Here is a 16,046-nt window from a genome sequence, read left to right as displayed (position 1 = left end):
CCAGCAGCCGCAGCTGTCCCTGTCAGAGAGAGGTGGCAGGGGACACGTGGCCTATCTGGGTGTCAGTATCTCCCACTCCTCAGCCTGTCACCATGCATCCCTCTTTAGTAGTCTCCCTCTCTTGAGGTTTCTGTCACCCACTCTCTCAGAATCCCTGTCCCTCCTCCCAAGCATTCTGTCCCCCTGTCACTCTTGGGCTTCTATCTCCCCTTCTCCCTCTGAGTGTCTGCTCCTCACCCCAGTCTTTGTCTCTCTCTGGATCAGTGTACTGCCCCACCAAGTTCTCTGTGCCCCCCTTTCTGATTCTCTGCATTCCACCTAAGTCTTTGTGTCCTCCACTCAGAGTCAGAGTGCCACCTTCTCCCATGTCTGTCATCCCCCTTTGTGAGTCTCCCCCGCTGTCCCTGTCCCCTCTCGCTGGATCTCTGTCCCTCTCTGAGTCTCTGTCCCACGCGTCCTAGGTCTCTGCCCCTTCTCTTTGGTCTCTGTCCCTCTTTCTGGTCTCTTTCCTTCTGCCTCTGGGTCCCAGTCCGCCTCCCTCCGGGTGCATGTCGCTCTCCCGGTCTCTGTCCGGCAGACCTGTCCGGCCCCTGCCCCGCCTCCTGCCCTGCGTCTCCGCGACTCCCCGCCCCCCAGACTTCGCCCCGCCCTAGGCTGCGCCGGAAAGTGGCGGAGCCGGTTTGTCCCGGGCGGGTCTGGAACCAGGGCTGGCGGGGCGAATGTAGGGACCTCTGTTGCGGCAGGTTGCGGCAGCTGCGGCGGCATGGTGGGCCCGGAGAAGGAGCAGGTACAGCGGCCGGGCCCCCGGGTCTGAGGGAACTGGGAGCTGGGGTCCTGGCCTCCTGGTTCGCAGAGAGGAGGTTGCTGGAGACCCAGATTCCCGGTCATAGAAAGGAGGGGGCTGCGGGACGCGGAATCCTGGGTCCTTTGGGACGGTGGGAAGGGGTTGATAGGGGTCGAGACCTCTGGGTATAGGAGAGGAGGGCTCGGGGGTCCCGGACTCCTGGTTCCCGGGGTAGGGCGTGGGGTGGGTGACTCCGTGTCCCATAGGACTGAACTGGAACCCCCGATCCCTTGTTCATGGTCCCAGAGCTGGATCCCCAAGATCTTCAAGAAGAAGACGTGCACGACGTTCATCGTTGACCCCACAGATCCGGGGTGAGGAGTTCGCCCCGGGGACCGACCCCGGAGCGCCCGAGGTCCGCTGGCCCCGCCCACCACAGACCCGGCCCTTGGCCCCTCCCCTTCCCCTACGGTGTCCCTGCGGACACTCCCAAGGGCGTTCCCTGGTGGCGCGCTCCCTCGGGAGGATTTGGGTCTGTGCGGATGCTTCCAGCTTCCCACTCTCTGGCTCAGAGTCAGCGTTAAAGCCCCAGGACTCGGTTCTGATTCTTTCCTTCCTGTGTCTTAGCCTTGTGTCTCTGTCTCCTTTCCTCAGTTTCTCTCTTTCTCTTGTTGCTGTTTCATTCATTCATCATTCATTCATTCATTCATTCACCTATGAGATCTTCCTCAGCTCCCCCAAAGGAGCATAATTTTCAGGAGCACAAGCTCTGCTGGGTTCAGATTTCACCTGGGACACATGCTGTGTGTCTTTGGGTAAATCATTTCACGTCTTGGGGCCTCATCTACCATCTGAGCGTAAAAACAGGCCCTACCTCCTGGGGTTATACCAAATTAAACAAGTTAATGCTTATGATATTTCCTGGAACAGTGCCCGGCACCTAGAATCCCAGGGAAATAACCACAGTTCCCATCCGAGGATACCAATTACTGTTGTGTGAAGGCCCTGGACTTGTGCTGGGTGGCCAGGAACACCACATGAGCCAGGTTGGGGGTTTTCCACCCTCGAGGAGTAATCCTGGTCTTCAGTGAGGGTCTCTCAAGTGGGTCCTGGCTTTCTAGTTGTTCTTAAAACAATCTCTGGGGTATGGGAAATATCAACATTCCTAATTTTGTGTGTGTTTTGTTATGAATGTATTAGTGCAGTATGGCTTACAATTATGCATAAATAAACAGATATACATTATTGGGGGTGAGTCTTCAAAACCTTTTTAGTGATGGGGAAGGTGGTCAACAAAGTTTGGGAATCTCAGGCCTGCAGGGATGATGATTTGTAAGGCAAAGAGATGGGAGCCGTGAGGTCTCACTGGGCCCCGTGGGAGTGAGGGGGTGTCTGGCTAGGGCTGGGGAGGCGACCCAGGGTGTCACTAATGACTTCTGGAGGAGGAACAGCCAGTGAGAGGACATTTGAAGGACCACTTGGAGTTTGACGGTTGAAGGCAGGCTGGAGAGAGGAGCGTGGAAAGTGATTCCAGGATCGGGCACAGCATGTGCGAGGTGCCCCTTATCGACAGTGTGGTGTGGCAGAAGATGGAGCAAAGTTCAGGGTGCAGAGAGCGCTGTCGAGAGAGAGCAGGGCCAGACCTCACAGGGCCTCAAGACGGCACCCTGACAGGCTGGACCTTGTCCTGGGGTGCTGGGGAGCCACAGGAGGGGCGGGGTCAGCTCTAGGCATGGAAAGACGCTCTGGGGGCTGTGTGAGGATGAATAGGAGTTCAGGAAACCAGGGAGGAGGCTGGGTGAGGGCCCAGATGGGAGGGGAAGAGTCCCAGCTGGGCCAGGGCTGTGGGGACATGGTGGGGGGAAAGGGCTGGAGCTTGCAGACTGATGCATTTGGGGAATGGGGGGAGGACAGCTCCTGGACATCTGATCTGGGGCCTGGGAGACAGCAGGGTTGTCCCCGAGGTGGGGAGCCCAAGAGGATGAGCAGGTGTGGGAAATGTTACAGAGCAAAGTGGGGGACTTGCTGGGTCAGAGGACCCCAGAACACCAGGGGGTGTTGCCAACTTGGGTTTGGGGCTCAGAGAAAGGTCTGGGACTTCCGTCCAGAACTGGAGAAGTCTTAGCTGTAGATGGTAACAGAAACTGTGGAATGAGCTGAGATGTCATGGGGGAAAAATGTGTAGTCAGGGAGGTTGCAAACTGGCATTTCCATGACTGATTTCTTTTTTTTTGAAAACCCATTCTCAGTGCTTCACAACAAACATGCCTCTTTAAGTTGCCATAGCGTGTGGCACACCCACTTGTTTTCCACCTGCTCCTTTCCTGTAAGTCACTTGCTTCGCCCCCGGGGGCATCGAGTTGGAGACCCCTGAGGAGAGGCCCCGTGGTCCTGGCTCTGGGAACACCACTCGGGAGAGGCACAGAGGGAGAGAAAGCCCCTGACGAGGCAGGGACAGAGCAGCCGAGTGGGCAGGTGTGCTCTGCCGAGGAAATGATTTTCTAGAACTGGAGCCTTTCAGCTGTGACCGGTGCCACTTTGTGATAGAATCATATAAGTCCTGAAAGTGGCCGTGGAATTTGGGATGCGCAGGTAATGGCTGATCTTTTCGGTCTCAGGGCCCACACTGAGGAAGCGGGGGAGGAGGCGAGAAGTGCTGAGGGGGAGTCTGGGTTCCGTCCACCAGAACTTTCTGCAGTGGAGGAAATGCTCCATATCCATGTCCAACATGGCAGCCACTGGCCACACGTGGCTCCCAGGAACTTGAAATGTGGCCAGAATGATGAAGGAACTGAATTTTTCGCTGTATTTGATTTTCATTTATTTGAATATAAAATGTCCCATGTGGCTAGGGGCTACCATATTGGATAAAGTTCTGGAACATTCTATGAAGAAGTTTTGCAGGAAGGGCTAGTGGGAAGTAGATGGAAGGGAACAAGGGGATACAGGGAGGGGGTTGGGATGCAGGAAAGGATCAAGTGGGTAAACTGAGGCATACCAGGACTCTTGAGATAGGCTCAGGAGGAAGGAAGGGGGTGTCCTTCACTGTGGTTCTCATTCTGCCAGGAGCTGGGCTGAGTGTATTCTGTTCATCCTGTGTGTGATCAGATCATTCTTTTAGTGTCTTCGCAGCATTTGCCAAATCCTTGGACCACCATGGCATTCTTGACAACCAATCCTTAAATCGAGGCTAACTCCATTTACGTAAATGCGTGTCTTCCCCCAGTATCTGAATCCCTTCAGGAATCAAGGGCCAACGATTAAGATACAGTTTCAAATAAATCCCTCATTCCCGGAACCCGTTTTGCTTGCTCTTTAAAACTCAAGTGCCAGTTGCATTTAGATAGCAAGGAATACTTGTACATTTATTTAGGGTAAAAAAAAAGTCTCATGTATGCTCACCATAAATGGGACCTATTCCATTTGTCACAAAAGGAAAAAAACAAGCCATGAAAGACAGTTACAGTGAAAGCAAATAGGAATTTTTACCTGTCTAACTGGGTGTTACTGCCAGTCCAGTTTTCTGAGCCTAAGGCTTGCTTTTCTCTGTTAAAAAAAAAAAAGGTAGCAAAGAATTAGGCATTACAGATGTTCCAGCACCCAGCTGAGCCTCTCTCCTTAACAGGAGACAAAAAAGGAATGACTTTCTCACTGTGTTATGCAAAGTTATTTAAAGCTCCACGTGGAGTTCACAGTCATCTGGGTCTGGCATGCACCCTCGTTTCAGGAAGCATTGCATTATTTCATTGGCTCCTCATAGTTCTGTGAAGTAGGCTGTGCCACTGTCTTTTCATTTGGGGGGGGAAATTTAGGCTCAGAGAGGGGAAGCCACTTGCCCAAAGTCACACAGCTGCCTTCCCCTCTGGGTGCCCCCAGCACTCCTGAATCACCCTGGATTTTCCTTTTCATGATAAATATTATCTGTTTGGAATAGGGGCAATGAGGACACCCCTTGATGGCCCCCTGTGCTTTTCCATTGCAGGCCCTGCTGGCAACATGAGGGTGGGCCCTGTAGGCCTCCCTGCTCAGGCTTCCTGGGGCCACCACGCTTCCTTCCGGTGGGCAAGGAGACTGGTGGTGCTCCCGCTGCAGCCAGGGTGGGGTGGTGCCAGGGGCAGCATGGGCTGTGACTGCCTCTGAGGGCCGTGCAGAAGTGTGGCCCTAACACAGGATGCTGGGGGCGGGAGTTCATACTCCTCCTTCTCCCCACCAGAGGGACCTTGTGCCAGTGTGGCCGTCCTCGCAGTGAGCACCCATCAGTGGCTGTAGAGGATGCATTCGGGGCAGCCGTGGTGACCGTGTGGGACAGTGACTTGCACACCACGGAGAAGCCCACTGATGCCTACGGGGACGTGGACTTCGTGGGCGTTGGCCGTAAGGCCAGCAATGTGAGGCCTGCATGTCTGGGCAGGGCCAGGGTCTGTGAGCGGGACTGCATGCCTCGGACTCCCAGAGCCAGCGTCTGGGGGCGCCCCAGCTGAACGCTGTGTCTCCCCACTTGCCCATCCCCATCCTTACCTCTCCCTGGATCTCTCTGCCCTCCACCCCCGTCTGTCTTCTCTAAGTCTGTCCCTTTCTCTCTGGGTTCCTGTCTCTTCCCCCTGGTTCTCTGACCTCACCTGTCTCCGGATCTGTGTCTCTGCGCCTTCCTCTGTCTCTCCCTTTCTCCTTGTGTCTCTGTCCCCTTCTTTGTCTCCATCCCCCTCCCCGTGTCCCCTCCACCTGTGTGTCCACAGTTCCTCCGGCTCTCTGACCGCACGGATCCAGCTACAGTTTATAATCTGGTCACGCGCACATGGGGCTTCCGGGCCCCGAACCTGGTGGTGTCAGTGCTGGGGGGGTCGGGGGACCCCGTCCTCCAGACCTGGCTGCAGGACCTGCTGCGACGAGGGCTGGTGCGGGCTGCCCAGAGCACAGGTGACTGAAGTGGGGAGGCTGCGCCTTCTGGGCCCGGGCGACCGCCCCTCCTCCGCATTTCTCTGGTATGCTCTCTCCCGGCCCTGCATGTGGGTCCTTGTCTCACTCTCCCTTCTCTGTCTCTACAGCCCTGTGTGTCTCTGGGCCTAACCAGCACTCTCTCCGTCTCTGTGTAGGGGCCTGGATCGTCACCGGGGGGCTGCACAGGAGCATTGGCCGGCATGTTGGTGCAGCTGTGCGGGACCACCAGACAGCCAGCACTGGGGGCACCAAGGTGGTGGCCATGGGTGTGGCCCCCTGGGGTGTGGTTCGGAATAGAAAGGCCCTCACCAACCCCAAGGTGGGACCCAGGGTCCTGGAAAAGGAGGGCCTGGGGGCTGTGGGTCCTGGGTCTCAGGGAGGAGGGCGCGGGGAGTCAGGATTCTGGGTCTGGGTGAGTGACTGGTGTCCGCCCTCCTGGCCCTGATGCAAACACTCCTGGTCGGGCCGCTTGTTCCCCAGGGCTCATTCCCTGCGAGGTACCCGTGGCGTGGTGACCCTGAGGACGGGGTCCAGTTTCCGCTCGACTACAACTACTCAGCCTTTTTCCTGGTCGACGACGGCACGCACGGCTGCCTGGGCGGCGAGAACCGCTTCCGCTTGAGCTTCGAGTCCCACATCGCTCAGCAGAAGACGGGCGTGGGAGGTGAGTGGCTTCTTCCACGGCCCAGGGTCTCAGTGGGCTGGTCTGGGCAGAGTTTGGGGAGTGGGGCAAGGAGGAGTGCCCTGTGGTCAAGGGCCTTCTCCCGTCATTCGCTGTGTTTTAAAAAATCTTTATCTGGAAATCTAAAATGGACAGGAGACTACTTGATGCATTTTTAGCAAACTGAATCTCCTCATGCAAGCAGCACCCAGATCAAGAAACAATAGTACAGCCCCCAGAAGCCTCCTGCCCTCACCCTTCTCCTGCATGTAACAACATGGAGTAATTCTGACCCCGTTTGTGCTTCATAAGAATAGAATCCTACCGTCTGCATGTTTCTGAGCCTGGCTTTCTCTATTCGAAGTATTTTTGTGAGATTCATACATATGGTTGCATGCTTTTTCGTTTGTAAATACCTATGGGTCAAAGAAGAAAGAAAAGAAGCTAAAAACTATTCTTAACTGAGTGATAAGACATATACAACACACCAATGTTTTTGGGATGCAGCCAAAGCAATATCCCGAGGGAAATGTGTAGACTTCAATGCATATACCAAAAAAAAGGGAAGAAAGGCTGAAAATCTGTAATTTAAGCCTCCCATTAGAAAACAATCTGGAAACAGAATAGCAAATCAAATTTAGGGAAAGTGGATGCAAAGAAATAATAAAGACAAGGGCAGAAATCCATAAAATAAAAACAAACGTGCAGTGGAGAAAGTCAACTAAACCAAAAGCTGCTTCTTTGTAAACAGTTTCTATATTCTTAAAAGTAGCCACTTAATTCTTCAGTTTTACTTAGCTTTTTGGCAACTTTCATCTCATTTTTTGAATTACCATACAGTGAAACTGACTTTTTGGGGACATAGTTCTATGATTATAGATTCATGTGACCACTTCCACCATGAGGACAGAGACCCATTCTGTTACCCCAAAGGCATTCTTTTTGTACCCAACTCCTGGCAACCATGGGTCTTCTTGCTGCTCTAGTTTTTATTTTCCAGGAGGTTATATAAATGGAATAATATAATACATGACCTTTTGAGACTGGCTTCTTTCCCTCAGCATAATATATTATGGCAGTTTTAATATGTACTAATTGCAACAAGTAAAACCATATGAAGGTATATAAAGAAAAAATGAATTATCTTCCCTTCCCAGGTCCAACCCCCTCTACTGGGATAAACAGTGTTACACAATTTGGAGTTTATCCTTTTACACCTTTCTCTATGCTTATAAAATCCTATGCAATTATTATTTCCACTTATATGGTATTGCTGTCTTTTTGTTTTATACTATACATATACATATTACATTTGTTTATAATCATCCCACACTTCTCTAGCTTGCATCTCCTAGTAATAGTTGCATGATATACCTTGGTAATGGTTATACCACCTCTTGTTTTAAATTTTCTCAACTGATGGATACTTAAAAATGTTACCAGTGTTTGGCACTAAATATCTTTGTTGGACATTCATAATTATGTACAGGAATTTTAAATTCTCTACAGTAGTTTCCCCAAGTGATTTCGCTGGGTGTGTGTATATTAACAGAGAGTACTAGATAACTTTCTAAAATTTTGTGCCAATTTTCACTCTTATCAAGAATGTGTGAGAATGTCCTTTCTCATCCAGTCTCGACCTGCTCTGGATATTTTTGCTTTAAGTTTGGCCAATCCGATGGGTAAAAGTGATACCTCGCTTTTACTTTTTCTAACTACTATTAAAAAATAAAGACATATTTTATTGACTAGTCAGATTTCCTCATTTCTGAATCGTCTGTTCATATCTTTTGCAAATATTTCAGCCAGGTTATTCCTATCTTATCTTTTTGTAGGAATTCTTTGTATCCTGTCTATAGTAATGCTTTAACTGTTAGATGTAGTGTGAAATGTTTGAAAGATACTTTTATGATGTCTGTTTCCATAAAAAGTCTAGCATTTGTATGTAGTTAGATATATTTCTTGCTTCTTTTATAGACCCTTAGTTTCTTGTTTTTTTAAGAAAAGTCCACCCCACTCAATGCCATACAAATATTCTGTCTTCTTTTTAATATCTTGTGTTTTTATATTTAAATGTTTATTCTATCTGGAAAGGATTTTTTACATGTTTTAAGGTAGGGAGTCTGCATTTCTTCCAAATGGAAAGACCTGTGTCCTTCTTGACCATTTAATAAATAAACCATCTTTTCCCAGGTGAATTGAAGCCACATCAATTATATACTCAGTTCCTTTATACATGGAAATCTGTTTCTCAACCTTTTTCTCTCTTCTCCTTCCATCTATCCCTGTGCCAAAACTATGTTTTGATTACAGCAGTTTAAGGACATTTGAATGTAATTAGGGAAAGTTCCACCCCACTGTTCTTCCTCAAAAACTTCTTAGCTCCTCTCTGATAATTATTCCTTTATATTTAAATTACTTTCTTTCATTTGAAAAAAAAAAAAAGGAAAGCTTTTCCAAACTCCTCCTATGCCCTTTCTTTCCCTGAGCTGCCTTGAATTTATGTGTTGCTTTATGACAGATCAACAAGGTATTAATATTTTCCATTTATTCTGGCCTTGTCCTTAAATAAAGTCTGTCAATTTCCTTATAAAAACCTCAAATTTTTCTGGATGAATTAATTCCCAAGTATTGTATCATTTGTATGCAAACATGGATAAAATCTGTATTATTACTAGTTTGGAGAGAAGTTTTTGATTTTTGTGTATTTTTCTTGTATCAATCCTCTCACCAAATTCCCTTATTAATATTTACTTATTTTGAGTGGAGTCGCTCCAAATTTCTGAGAATATAAATCATGTTTTCTTCAAATAGATACATTTGTCTCCTCCAGTTTAAAAAAATACCGGTTTTCCCTTCAGTTAATTAGTTTTCTTGCATCATTATGTTAGCATGAAACTCCTGGATGAGTGTGAATAGCATCGTTTCTTGCTTAGTGGGAACAGAGTTAGTAGAAAATGACTTTATATGATTTTGCTATTGGGCTTTGGTAAATACCTTTACTGTGTTTGGATAGTCCTTTTTATTCCTTAGTTCCTTCATTCTGTTTGAACTTTCATTTTCTCCTGTCTCCTGGGTGGTTAATCAATTATAGGATTGACTCATGCCATAAATACCTGCCTCATGCAGGAACCCAGGAGCCCGGGCTCCCAGCCTCCTCCTCCCTTGGGAAGTTGAGCATTGCTGTCTGGGGAATCTGGCCCCTGCCAGCGTGCTCGGAGACATGACAATTCCCGAGAGCCTCAGGACAGAGGATTAGCCCGAAGCCAGAGTTTGCCCCAGGGACTCCTGGGAAATGTTCTCTCCCTTCCCTGGCAAAGGCTGATGGGAGGTGACCTAGCCCCCAGCTCTCTTCTCCCCTCAGGGACTGGAATTGACATCCCTGTCCTCCTCCTCCTGATCGGTGGTGATGAGAAGATGCTGAAGGTATAGGGGTCCGGACGGCTGGCTCTAAGGGAGGAGGGGCTGGGGATGTGGACCCTAGAGGGAGTGAACGCCGGCCTTCCCTGACCTGACTCCTCCCTTTATCCTGCAGCGGATAGAGAATGCCACCAAGGCTCAGCTCCCCTGCCTCCTGGTGGCCGGGTCTGGGGGAGCTGCGGACTGCCTGGCAGAGATCCTGGAAGACACCCAGGCTCCGGCGGAAGGGGGAAGCAGGAGAGGGAAAGCCCAAGATCAGATCAGGCGTTTCTTCCCCAAAGGGGACCCGGAAGCCCTGCAGGCCCAGGTATGACGCTGGGGGCCCAACTCTGGATACTGAGATGGCGAGGAGATGGGGCCCTGGGTTCCTGGGTCTTGAGAGATCAGGGTGCTGAGGACTTGGAGTCCTGGATCCAAGGGAAGAGAGGAATGGGGGTCCAGACTCGTGGATTTGCGGGAGAAAGGGCTGGGGGTCTGGACTCCTGACTGAGGGAGGAGAGGCCTAGGGGTCTGGCTTCCTAGGTTCCCGGGGTGGAAGGTGCTGAGCACCTGGACCGCTAAGTCCTGGAGGGAATGGTCTGCTGTGTTGCTGTGAACAGGGTCCAGGTGGAGCTGGGCCAGGGATACAGAATTTGGTTTTCTGCAGGTGGAGAGGATCATGACCCGGAAGGAGCTGCTGACAGTGTATTCATCTGACGATGGCCCTGAGGAATTTGAGACCATCGTTTTGAAGGCCCTTGTCAAGGGTAAGACCGGGACTCCCAATTCTCCCCCTCACTCAGCTCAGCTTTGGGCACGTTTCCCAGCCCGGGCTTTCTATCCATCCTTTCTAATCTCAGGTTGTGCCCCGTCTTAGCCCTTCCCTTTTGCCATCACCCTTTTGGGTATTTGTTGGGGGCTTCACATGGTGCTTTTTGGACATTTGGACATTTTTCCCAAGAACTTTCATTATGTTCCAATATTGTTTTCTTTCTGTTGGATCCATCCATCCATCCATTCATCCATCCTTCCATCCATCCTTGCATCCATCCATCCTTCCATCCATCCATCCATCCATCCTTCCATCCATCCATCCTTCCTTCCATCCATCCTTCCTTCCATCCATCCATCCATCCTTCCTTCCATCCATCCATCCATCCTTCCTTCCATCCATCCACCCATCTATCCTTCCATCCATCCATCCTTCCATCCATCCATCCCTCCATCCATCCTTCCTTCCATCCATCCATCCATCTATCCTTCCATCCATCCATCCTTCCATCCATCCATCCCTCCATCAATCCATCCATCCATCCATCCATCCATCCTTCCTTCTATCCATCCATCCATCCATCCATCCATCCATCCTTCCATCCATCCATCCATCCATCCTTCCATCCATCCATCCTTCCATCCTTCCTTCCATCCATCCATCCATCCTTCCATCCATCCATCCATCCATCCATCCATCCATCCATCCATCCTTCCTTCCATCCATCCATCCTTCCTTCCATCCATCCTTCCTTCCATCCATCCATCCATCCTTCCTTCCATCCATCCATCCATCCTTCCTTCCATCCATCCATCCTTCCATCCATCCATCCTTCCTTCCATCCATCCATCCTTCCATCCATCCATCCCTCCATTAATCCATCCATCCATCCATCCATCCATCCATCCTTCCAGCCATCCATCCATCCATCCATCCATCCGTCCATGCATTCGTCCTTCCATCCGTCCATCCATCCGTCCATCCTTCTGTCCATCCATCCATCCACCCATATGTGCATTGCCCTTTCCATCTACCCATTATTCCTCCCTTCATTCTTCCATTCATCCACCCACCTACCCGTCATCCATCTTCCATCTATCCACCCATTTGTCCTTTCTTCTCTTCCTACTTGCCTCTAATATATTTTAAGCACTGGGGGTGAGCAAGTCAGAGGTGAACCAGAGTGCTACCTGTCAGTGAGGGACTCCTGATAGTTCACTAGAAGGATGAATGACAGAAACCAAGGTAGGGAGCAGAATGACCCCTGGGGTAGGGCTCATTTATTCATTCAACAAACATCATCCTAAGCTCCAGAGATTTAAAGCTGACCTATTTCGTTCTCTCAAGAACCCTAGATCCTACCAGGGTTGTTTGGACACAAGCTTAAGTAAAATTTAAGACAGAAGCATGGGGAGCAACTGCTGTCAGGGGAGAATATTCCAGGAGGAGGTGGTATTTAAATCGGGCCCTGAAGAGCCAGTAGTTTTGACTTAGTAAGATGGGGAGGTAGGGTAAATTAGTGGCGAGGAGGGTTCCCAGAGTTCTGTGGGGTGAGGGTGGGAAGGGTTATTTTTGGTGTCAGAAGAATTTTACAGGGAAAACACCTACTTTGATTAAAAAAAAACTCCCAAGAGGCAGAGTATCAGTTTATAAATGCATTCTCAGCCTGCTCCCCACCCCAGTTGTGTCCATCACATGCTGTCGTGTGGCAGGAAGAGCATATCACCTCGGTCCCTCCCTTGCTGTGTGACCCTGAGAAAGAGACTTTCCCTCTCTGAGCCTCAGTCTCTTTTCTGAAAAATGGAGATAATATTGCAGGAGCATTGTAAGCCTCAGAGGCAGCTTATGAGCTGTGCCTGGTCTCCGGGCAGGTCGGGTGGTGGGGTGGAGGCAGTAAATGGGACCTGTTCTTACTGAGAGCCTGTTTCTTGTGCAGACACATTCTCAAACAGAGAATAACAGTGGGCAAGTCTGATTCACTGTACATAAGTTAACACACCAGCCTGCGAGAAAAACACAGCAGCTCTGTAAGGTGGGGTTTGAAGGGATGGAACTGAAGTCCATTGCCTGCGGAAGCGGAGAAGGGATCACACAGCCAGGGAAACTGGAGATGGCCAGCGGGCTCGGTGATAGCAAGGATGGGGTTGCAGCAGGCGAAGAAGGAATGGGGGAGGGTAATATCTTTCTATGTTGACAGAGGGATGAATGCTCCTTAGGAGCCTGGTATGAGTCAGGCACTGCACGGGGCACTCGGTGTGTGTTTCTGCCTCGGTCCTCCACCCCTGACTGCGAGGATTGTTGTCCCAGTTTTGCAGATGGAGAAACTGAGGTGCAGAGTGGGGGGAAATGACCTGCCCAAGGTCACACAAGGAACAGGGGTCAGGCTTTTAATTCCGGTCTGTCCACTTCTCAAGCCCGCTGCACGGGGCACCTTTTGGTGGGGACAAGAGGCCCATGTGGACAGCATGCAGGGAGCATTGCAGAGAGGGCCAGTGAGTGAGGTGGGCAGGACCAGACCCCCTGAGACTTTGCTGGGACAGGCACTGGAGGGCTAGCTCTGTGTACACAGGGAGCCTCTGGGGTCAGGCAGGGGTGGACTAGAGGAGAGAGAACCCGAGAGGAAAGAGAGAGGGCTGCAGTGGCAGTGGTGGGACAGGCTGGGGCAGGGCGGGGCCTGGGGACTGTAAGGAGGCTGGGCAGAGAGAGGCGGGGCTTGGGGGCTGAGGAGCTGTGGGACGTGAAGGTTAGGGAGGGGCGAGGACAGCACCTGGGGTCTGTCACTGACGAAGTGACAAAGGAGACGTCCCTGAGATGGGGACCCAAGGGAAGGTGGGTTTTGGGGAAGGAGGCTGAGCTCATTATGGTGCATGGTGAGCGTGAGGGCCTGGTGGGGGGAGACCCAGGGGATAAGGGGTGACATGTTAAAGCAGAATGTAAAGCAAGATCTTAGAAATCTTTTTTTCTTTCCTTCTCTTGAAACTATGAGGAAAGTAGAGGAGATTCACAGAATCTTAGAAAATCCCACTCTGAATTTGTTTCTGGGTTTTGAAAAGAAGTAGTCAGTTCTGTGGTCCTAGGCATGTTCCTGCGTCTGCCTGCACCTGTTTCCTCAGCCTTCAGCCTTGGAGGTTGGGCTGGTCAAGCTGTGGATTCCTCCCAGCTCGGAACTTCCTCCTACGGTGAGGACAGATAACAGCGCTGCAACGTGGGTGGCCTCACTAGTCCCGTTTTACAGATGAGGAAACTGAGGTGCCCACTGTGGCTCACCTGAAGTCATGCAGGTGGTGTTTGGGGAGCCGGGATCAGAACCCAAGTCTGCCTGCCGCAGGGCCCATTGCCCGCTCCTCTAGATTACCTGGTTCTGCCACACCAAGTTTTGGAACAACCAAAGTGAGATGAAAGTCCCCCTTTGGAGAGAGATGTGAGCAGGTGGAGCCGGAAGGGAGAACTCACTCCACGGTGCCGGGGCTCTGCGACCAGCAGCGCCTCAGCTTTGCTGTGCTCCTCCTTGGAGCCACTGGCTGCTTCCGACTTCCCAGCCCCACTGACTGCACATGTTCATATCCCTGAAATCGCCAGATCCAAGGTTTAAAGGCCTCTTTCCCTCTTGCTTTTTAAAATGACCACTGGGGTCCTCCAGAGCCCCTCTAATGTCTGGATTTTTTCCAACCTCATTTTCTGCTACTGCCTCCTCTTCTCACAAATACCCTAAGTTTCAGGAAATCCGAGTGACTCCCGATTGCTCTCATCCTGTGTTTTCCTGCACCAGGCCTTTGTTCCGCGGCTCCTGCTGCCTTGAAGGTTCTTTTCTCACCTTAGATGTGCCTCCAAACCCCACCGGTCCTTCAAAAGCCCTCCCTAGGAGGGGCCCTTGGGTCACCCCCTCCCCCTGAGATTGTAGCCTCCCCGAGGCCCCGGCACATTCTGTGCTCGCTTCGGAATGTAGTTGTGCGGTTCCAGGACGCCGCGCCCCAGAGTGGGCCCCTTCAGGAGCAGGGACTGTATCCGGTTTCTCCCTCCATCCCTCCCGCTGCTTGTCCAGAACCCTCCCCAGTGGATGTTAAGTGAATAAATGATGCCTTTCCTTCCTGGGGGCTCTAAACCCTTCTGCCCCTGAGCCAAATGACTTTATGCTTGTAATAGCCTGATGTTTCTTTATTGCAGTGTCATTGATACACAATCTTATATTGGTTTCAAGTATACAACACAGTGGCTCAACAGTGACCCATGTTAACGCCTCACCCCGACTAGTGCGGTTACTATCTGTCCACATAGGGAGATGTTACAGAATCATTGACTGTATTCTCCAGGCTGTGCTACCTACCATCCCCGTGACCAACTTACATTATGACTGAGAATTTTTGTGCTCCTATATCCCCTTCTCCTTCCCTGCCCACCAAACCCAACTTGTCGCCCATGTAACCACCAGTCACTTCTCAGTGTCTATGAGTCGACTGCTATTTTGTTTTTCCTTTTCTTTTTTTTATTCCACAAATAAGTGAAATCCTAGGGTGTTTGTCTTTCTCCATAACAGCCTGATTTCTTAAATTCCCAGACCCTTTTGTAGGAGTGAATGTCAGGCGTCCCATAAGGAAGGGAAGGAGCTCTCCCTCAAGCATCGCAGTCCCCTGACCTCTGCCCCCTCCCTTTGCAGCCTGCGGGAGCTCTGAAGCCTCAGCCTACCTGGACGAGTTGCGTTTAGCCGTGGCTTGGAACCGCGTGGACATTGCCCAGAGTGAACTCTTCCGGGGGGACATCCAGTGGCGGGTGAGGGGTCAGGGCCTGGGAGTTGGGGACGACAAGGAGTTGCACTCTCCTTCCTTCCTGACATCTCCGACAGCTGGTTCCATCTTCCATGATGGCCTGTCAAGCCTTCTCTTATTGTCCATCCACCTGATTGTCTGTCTGTCCCCATCTTGTACCCTCTCTCCCCATCCATCCGTCCATCCATTTGTCACCCACAGTTCTACCCCCATTGCTTGTCCTTAACCTCTGACCTCACCAGGCCTCCTGTCTGTCTCTGGGCTCATCTCTTTCCCCATTCATCCCACTGCCGCCAGTCCTTCCACCTGGAGGCCTCTCTCATGGACGCGCTACTGAATGACCGGCCCGACTTCGTGCGCTTGCTCATCTCCCACGGCCTTAGCCTGGGCCACTTCCTGACTCCGACGCGCCTGGCCCAGCTCTACAGCGCGGCGCCTCCCAACTCACTCATCCGCAGCCTTTTGGACCAGGCGTCTCACGGCGCAGGCAACAAAACCCCAGTTCATAAACCCTCTGCGGAGCCCCAGGTCCCTGACGTGGGGAAGGTGCTGCGGATGCTGCTGGGGGAGACGTGCGCGCCGAGGTACTACGCGGTGAGCGCCGAGGATCCCCACCAAGGCTCCGGCTGCAAGGAAAGCGTGAGCACCCAAGATCCCGGGGGCGGGGCCATGGGGGCGGGGCGTGTGAGCGAACGGGGGTGGGGATCGACGGTAGGGGCGGGGTCAGGC

At 51.3% G+C, this 16,046-nt stretch overlaps 1 protein-coding gene across 6 annotated transcripts in view; it reads left to right on the top strand.

The window, feature by feature from the left end:
* The first annotated feature begins 628 nt into the window (after window positions 1–628).
* The window catches only part of TRPM4 (transient receptor potential cation channel subfamily M member 4), a 32,037-nt gene continuing 16,619 nt past the window's right edge, over window positions 629–16,046 (top strand). For 2 of the 6 annotated variants that reach the window (XR_012126617.1, XM_073225752.1), the window contains exons 1-11: window positions 629–787; window positions 1,091–1,158; window positions 4,998–5,172; window positions 5,521–5,701; window positions 5,878–6,041; window positions 6,203–6,386; window positions 9,748–9,809; window positions 9,919–10,110; window positions 10,450–10,549; window positions 15,209–15,321; window positions 15,615–15,956. Coding sequence is in view for 5 of the 6 variants with exons in the window: in XM_073225752.1 (XP_073081853.1) it covers window positions 764–787; window positions 1,091–1,158; window positions 4,998–5,172; window positions 5,521–5,701; window positions 5,878–6,041; window positions 6,203–6,386; window positions 9,748–9,809; window positions 9,919–10,110; window positions 10,450–10,549; window positions 15,209–15,321; window positions 15,615–15,956 (1,605 nt within the window). In the remaining variant the exon portion in view is untranslated. Of the gene's footprint in view, window positions 788–1,090; window positions 1,159–4,997; window positions 5,173–5,520; window positions 5,702–5,745; window positions 5,767–5,877; window positions 6,042–6,202; window positions 6,387–9,747; window positions 9,810–9,918; window positions 10,111–10,449; window positions 10,550–15,208; window positions 15,322–15,614; window positions 15,957–16,046 lie in introns of those variants that run through there. The other 4 variants (XM_073225751.1, XM_037005864.2, XM_037005865.2 and 1 more) reach the window with 3 other exon arrangements.

The sequence above is a fragment of the Manis javanica genome, chromosome 17 (genome assembly GCF_040802235.1).
Source record: "Manis javanica isolate MJ-LG chromosome 17, MJ_LKY, whole genome shotgun sequence".
In the NCBI taxonomy this organism is placed as follows: Eukaryota; Metazoa; Chordata; class Mammalia; order Pholidota; family Manidae; genus Manis; species Manis javanica.
The sequence above is the reverse complement of the archived record's forward strand: the minus strand, read 5'-3'. Positions and strand labels throughout refer to the sequence as shown.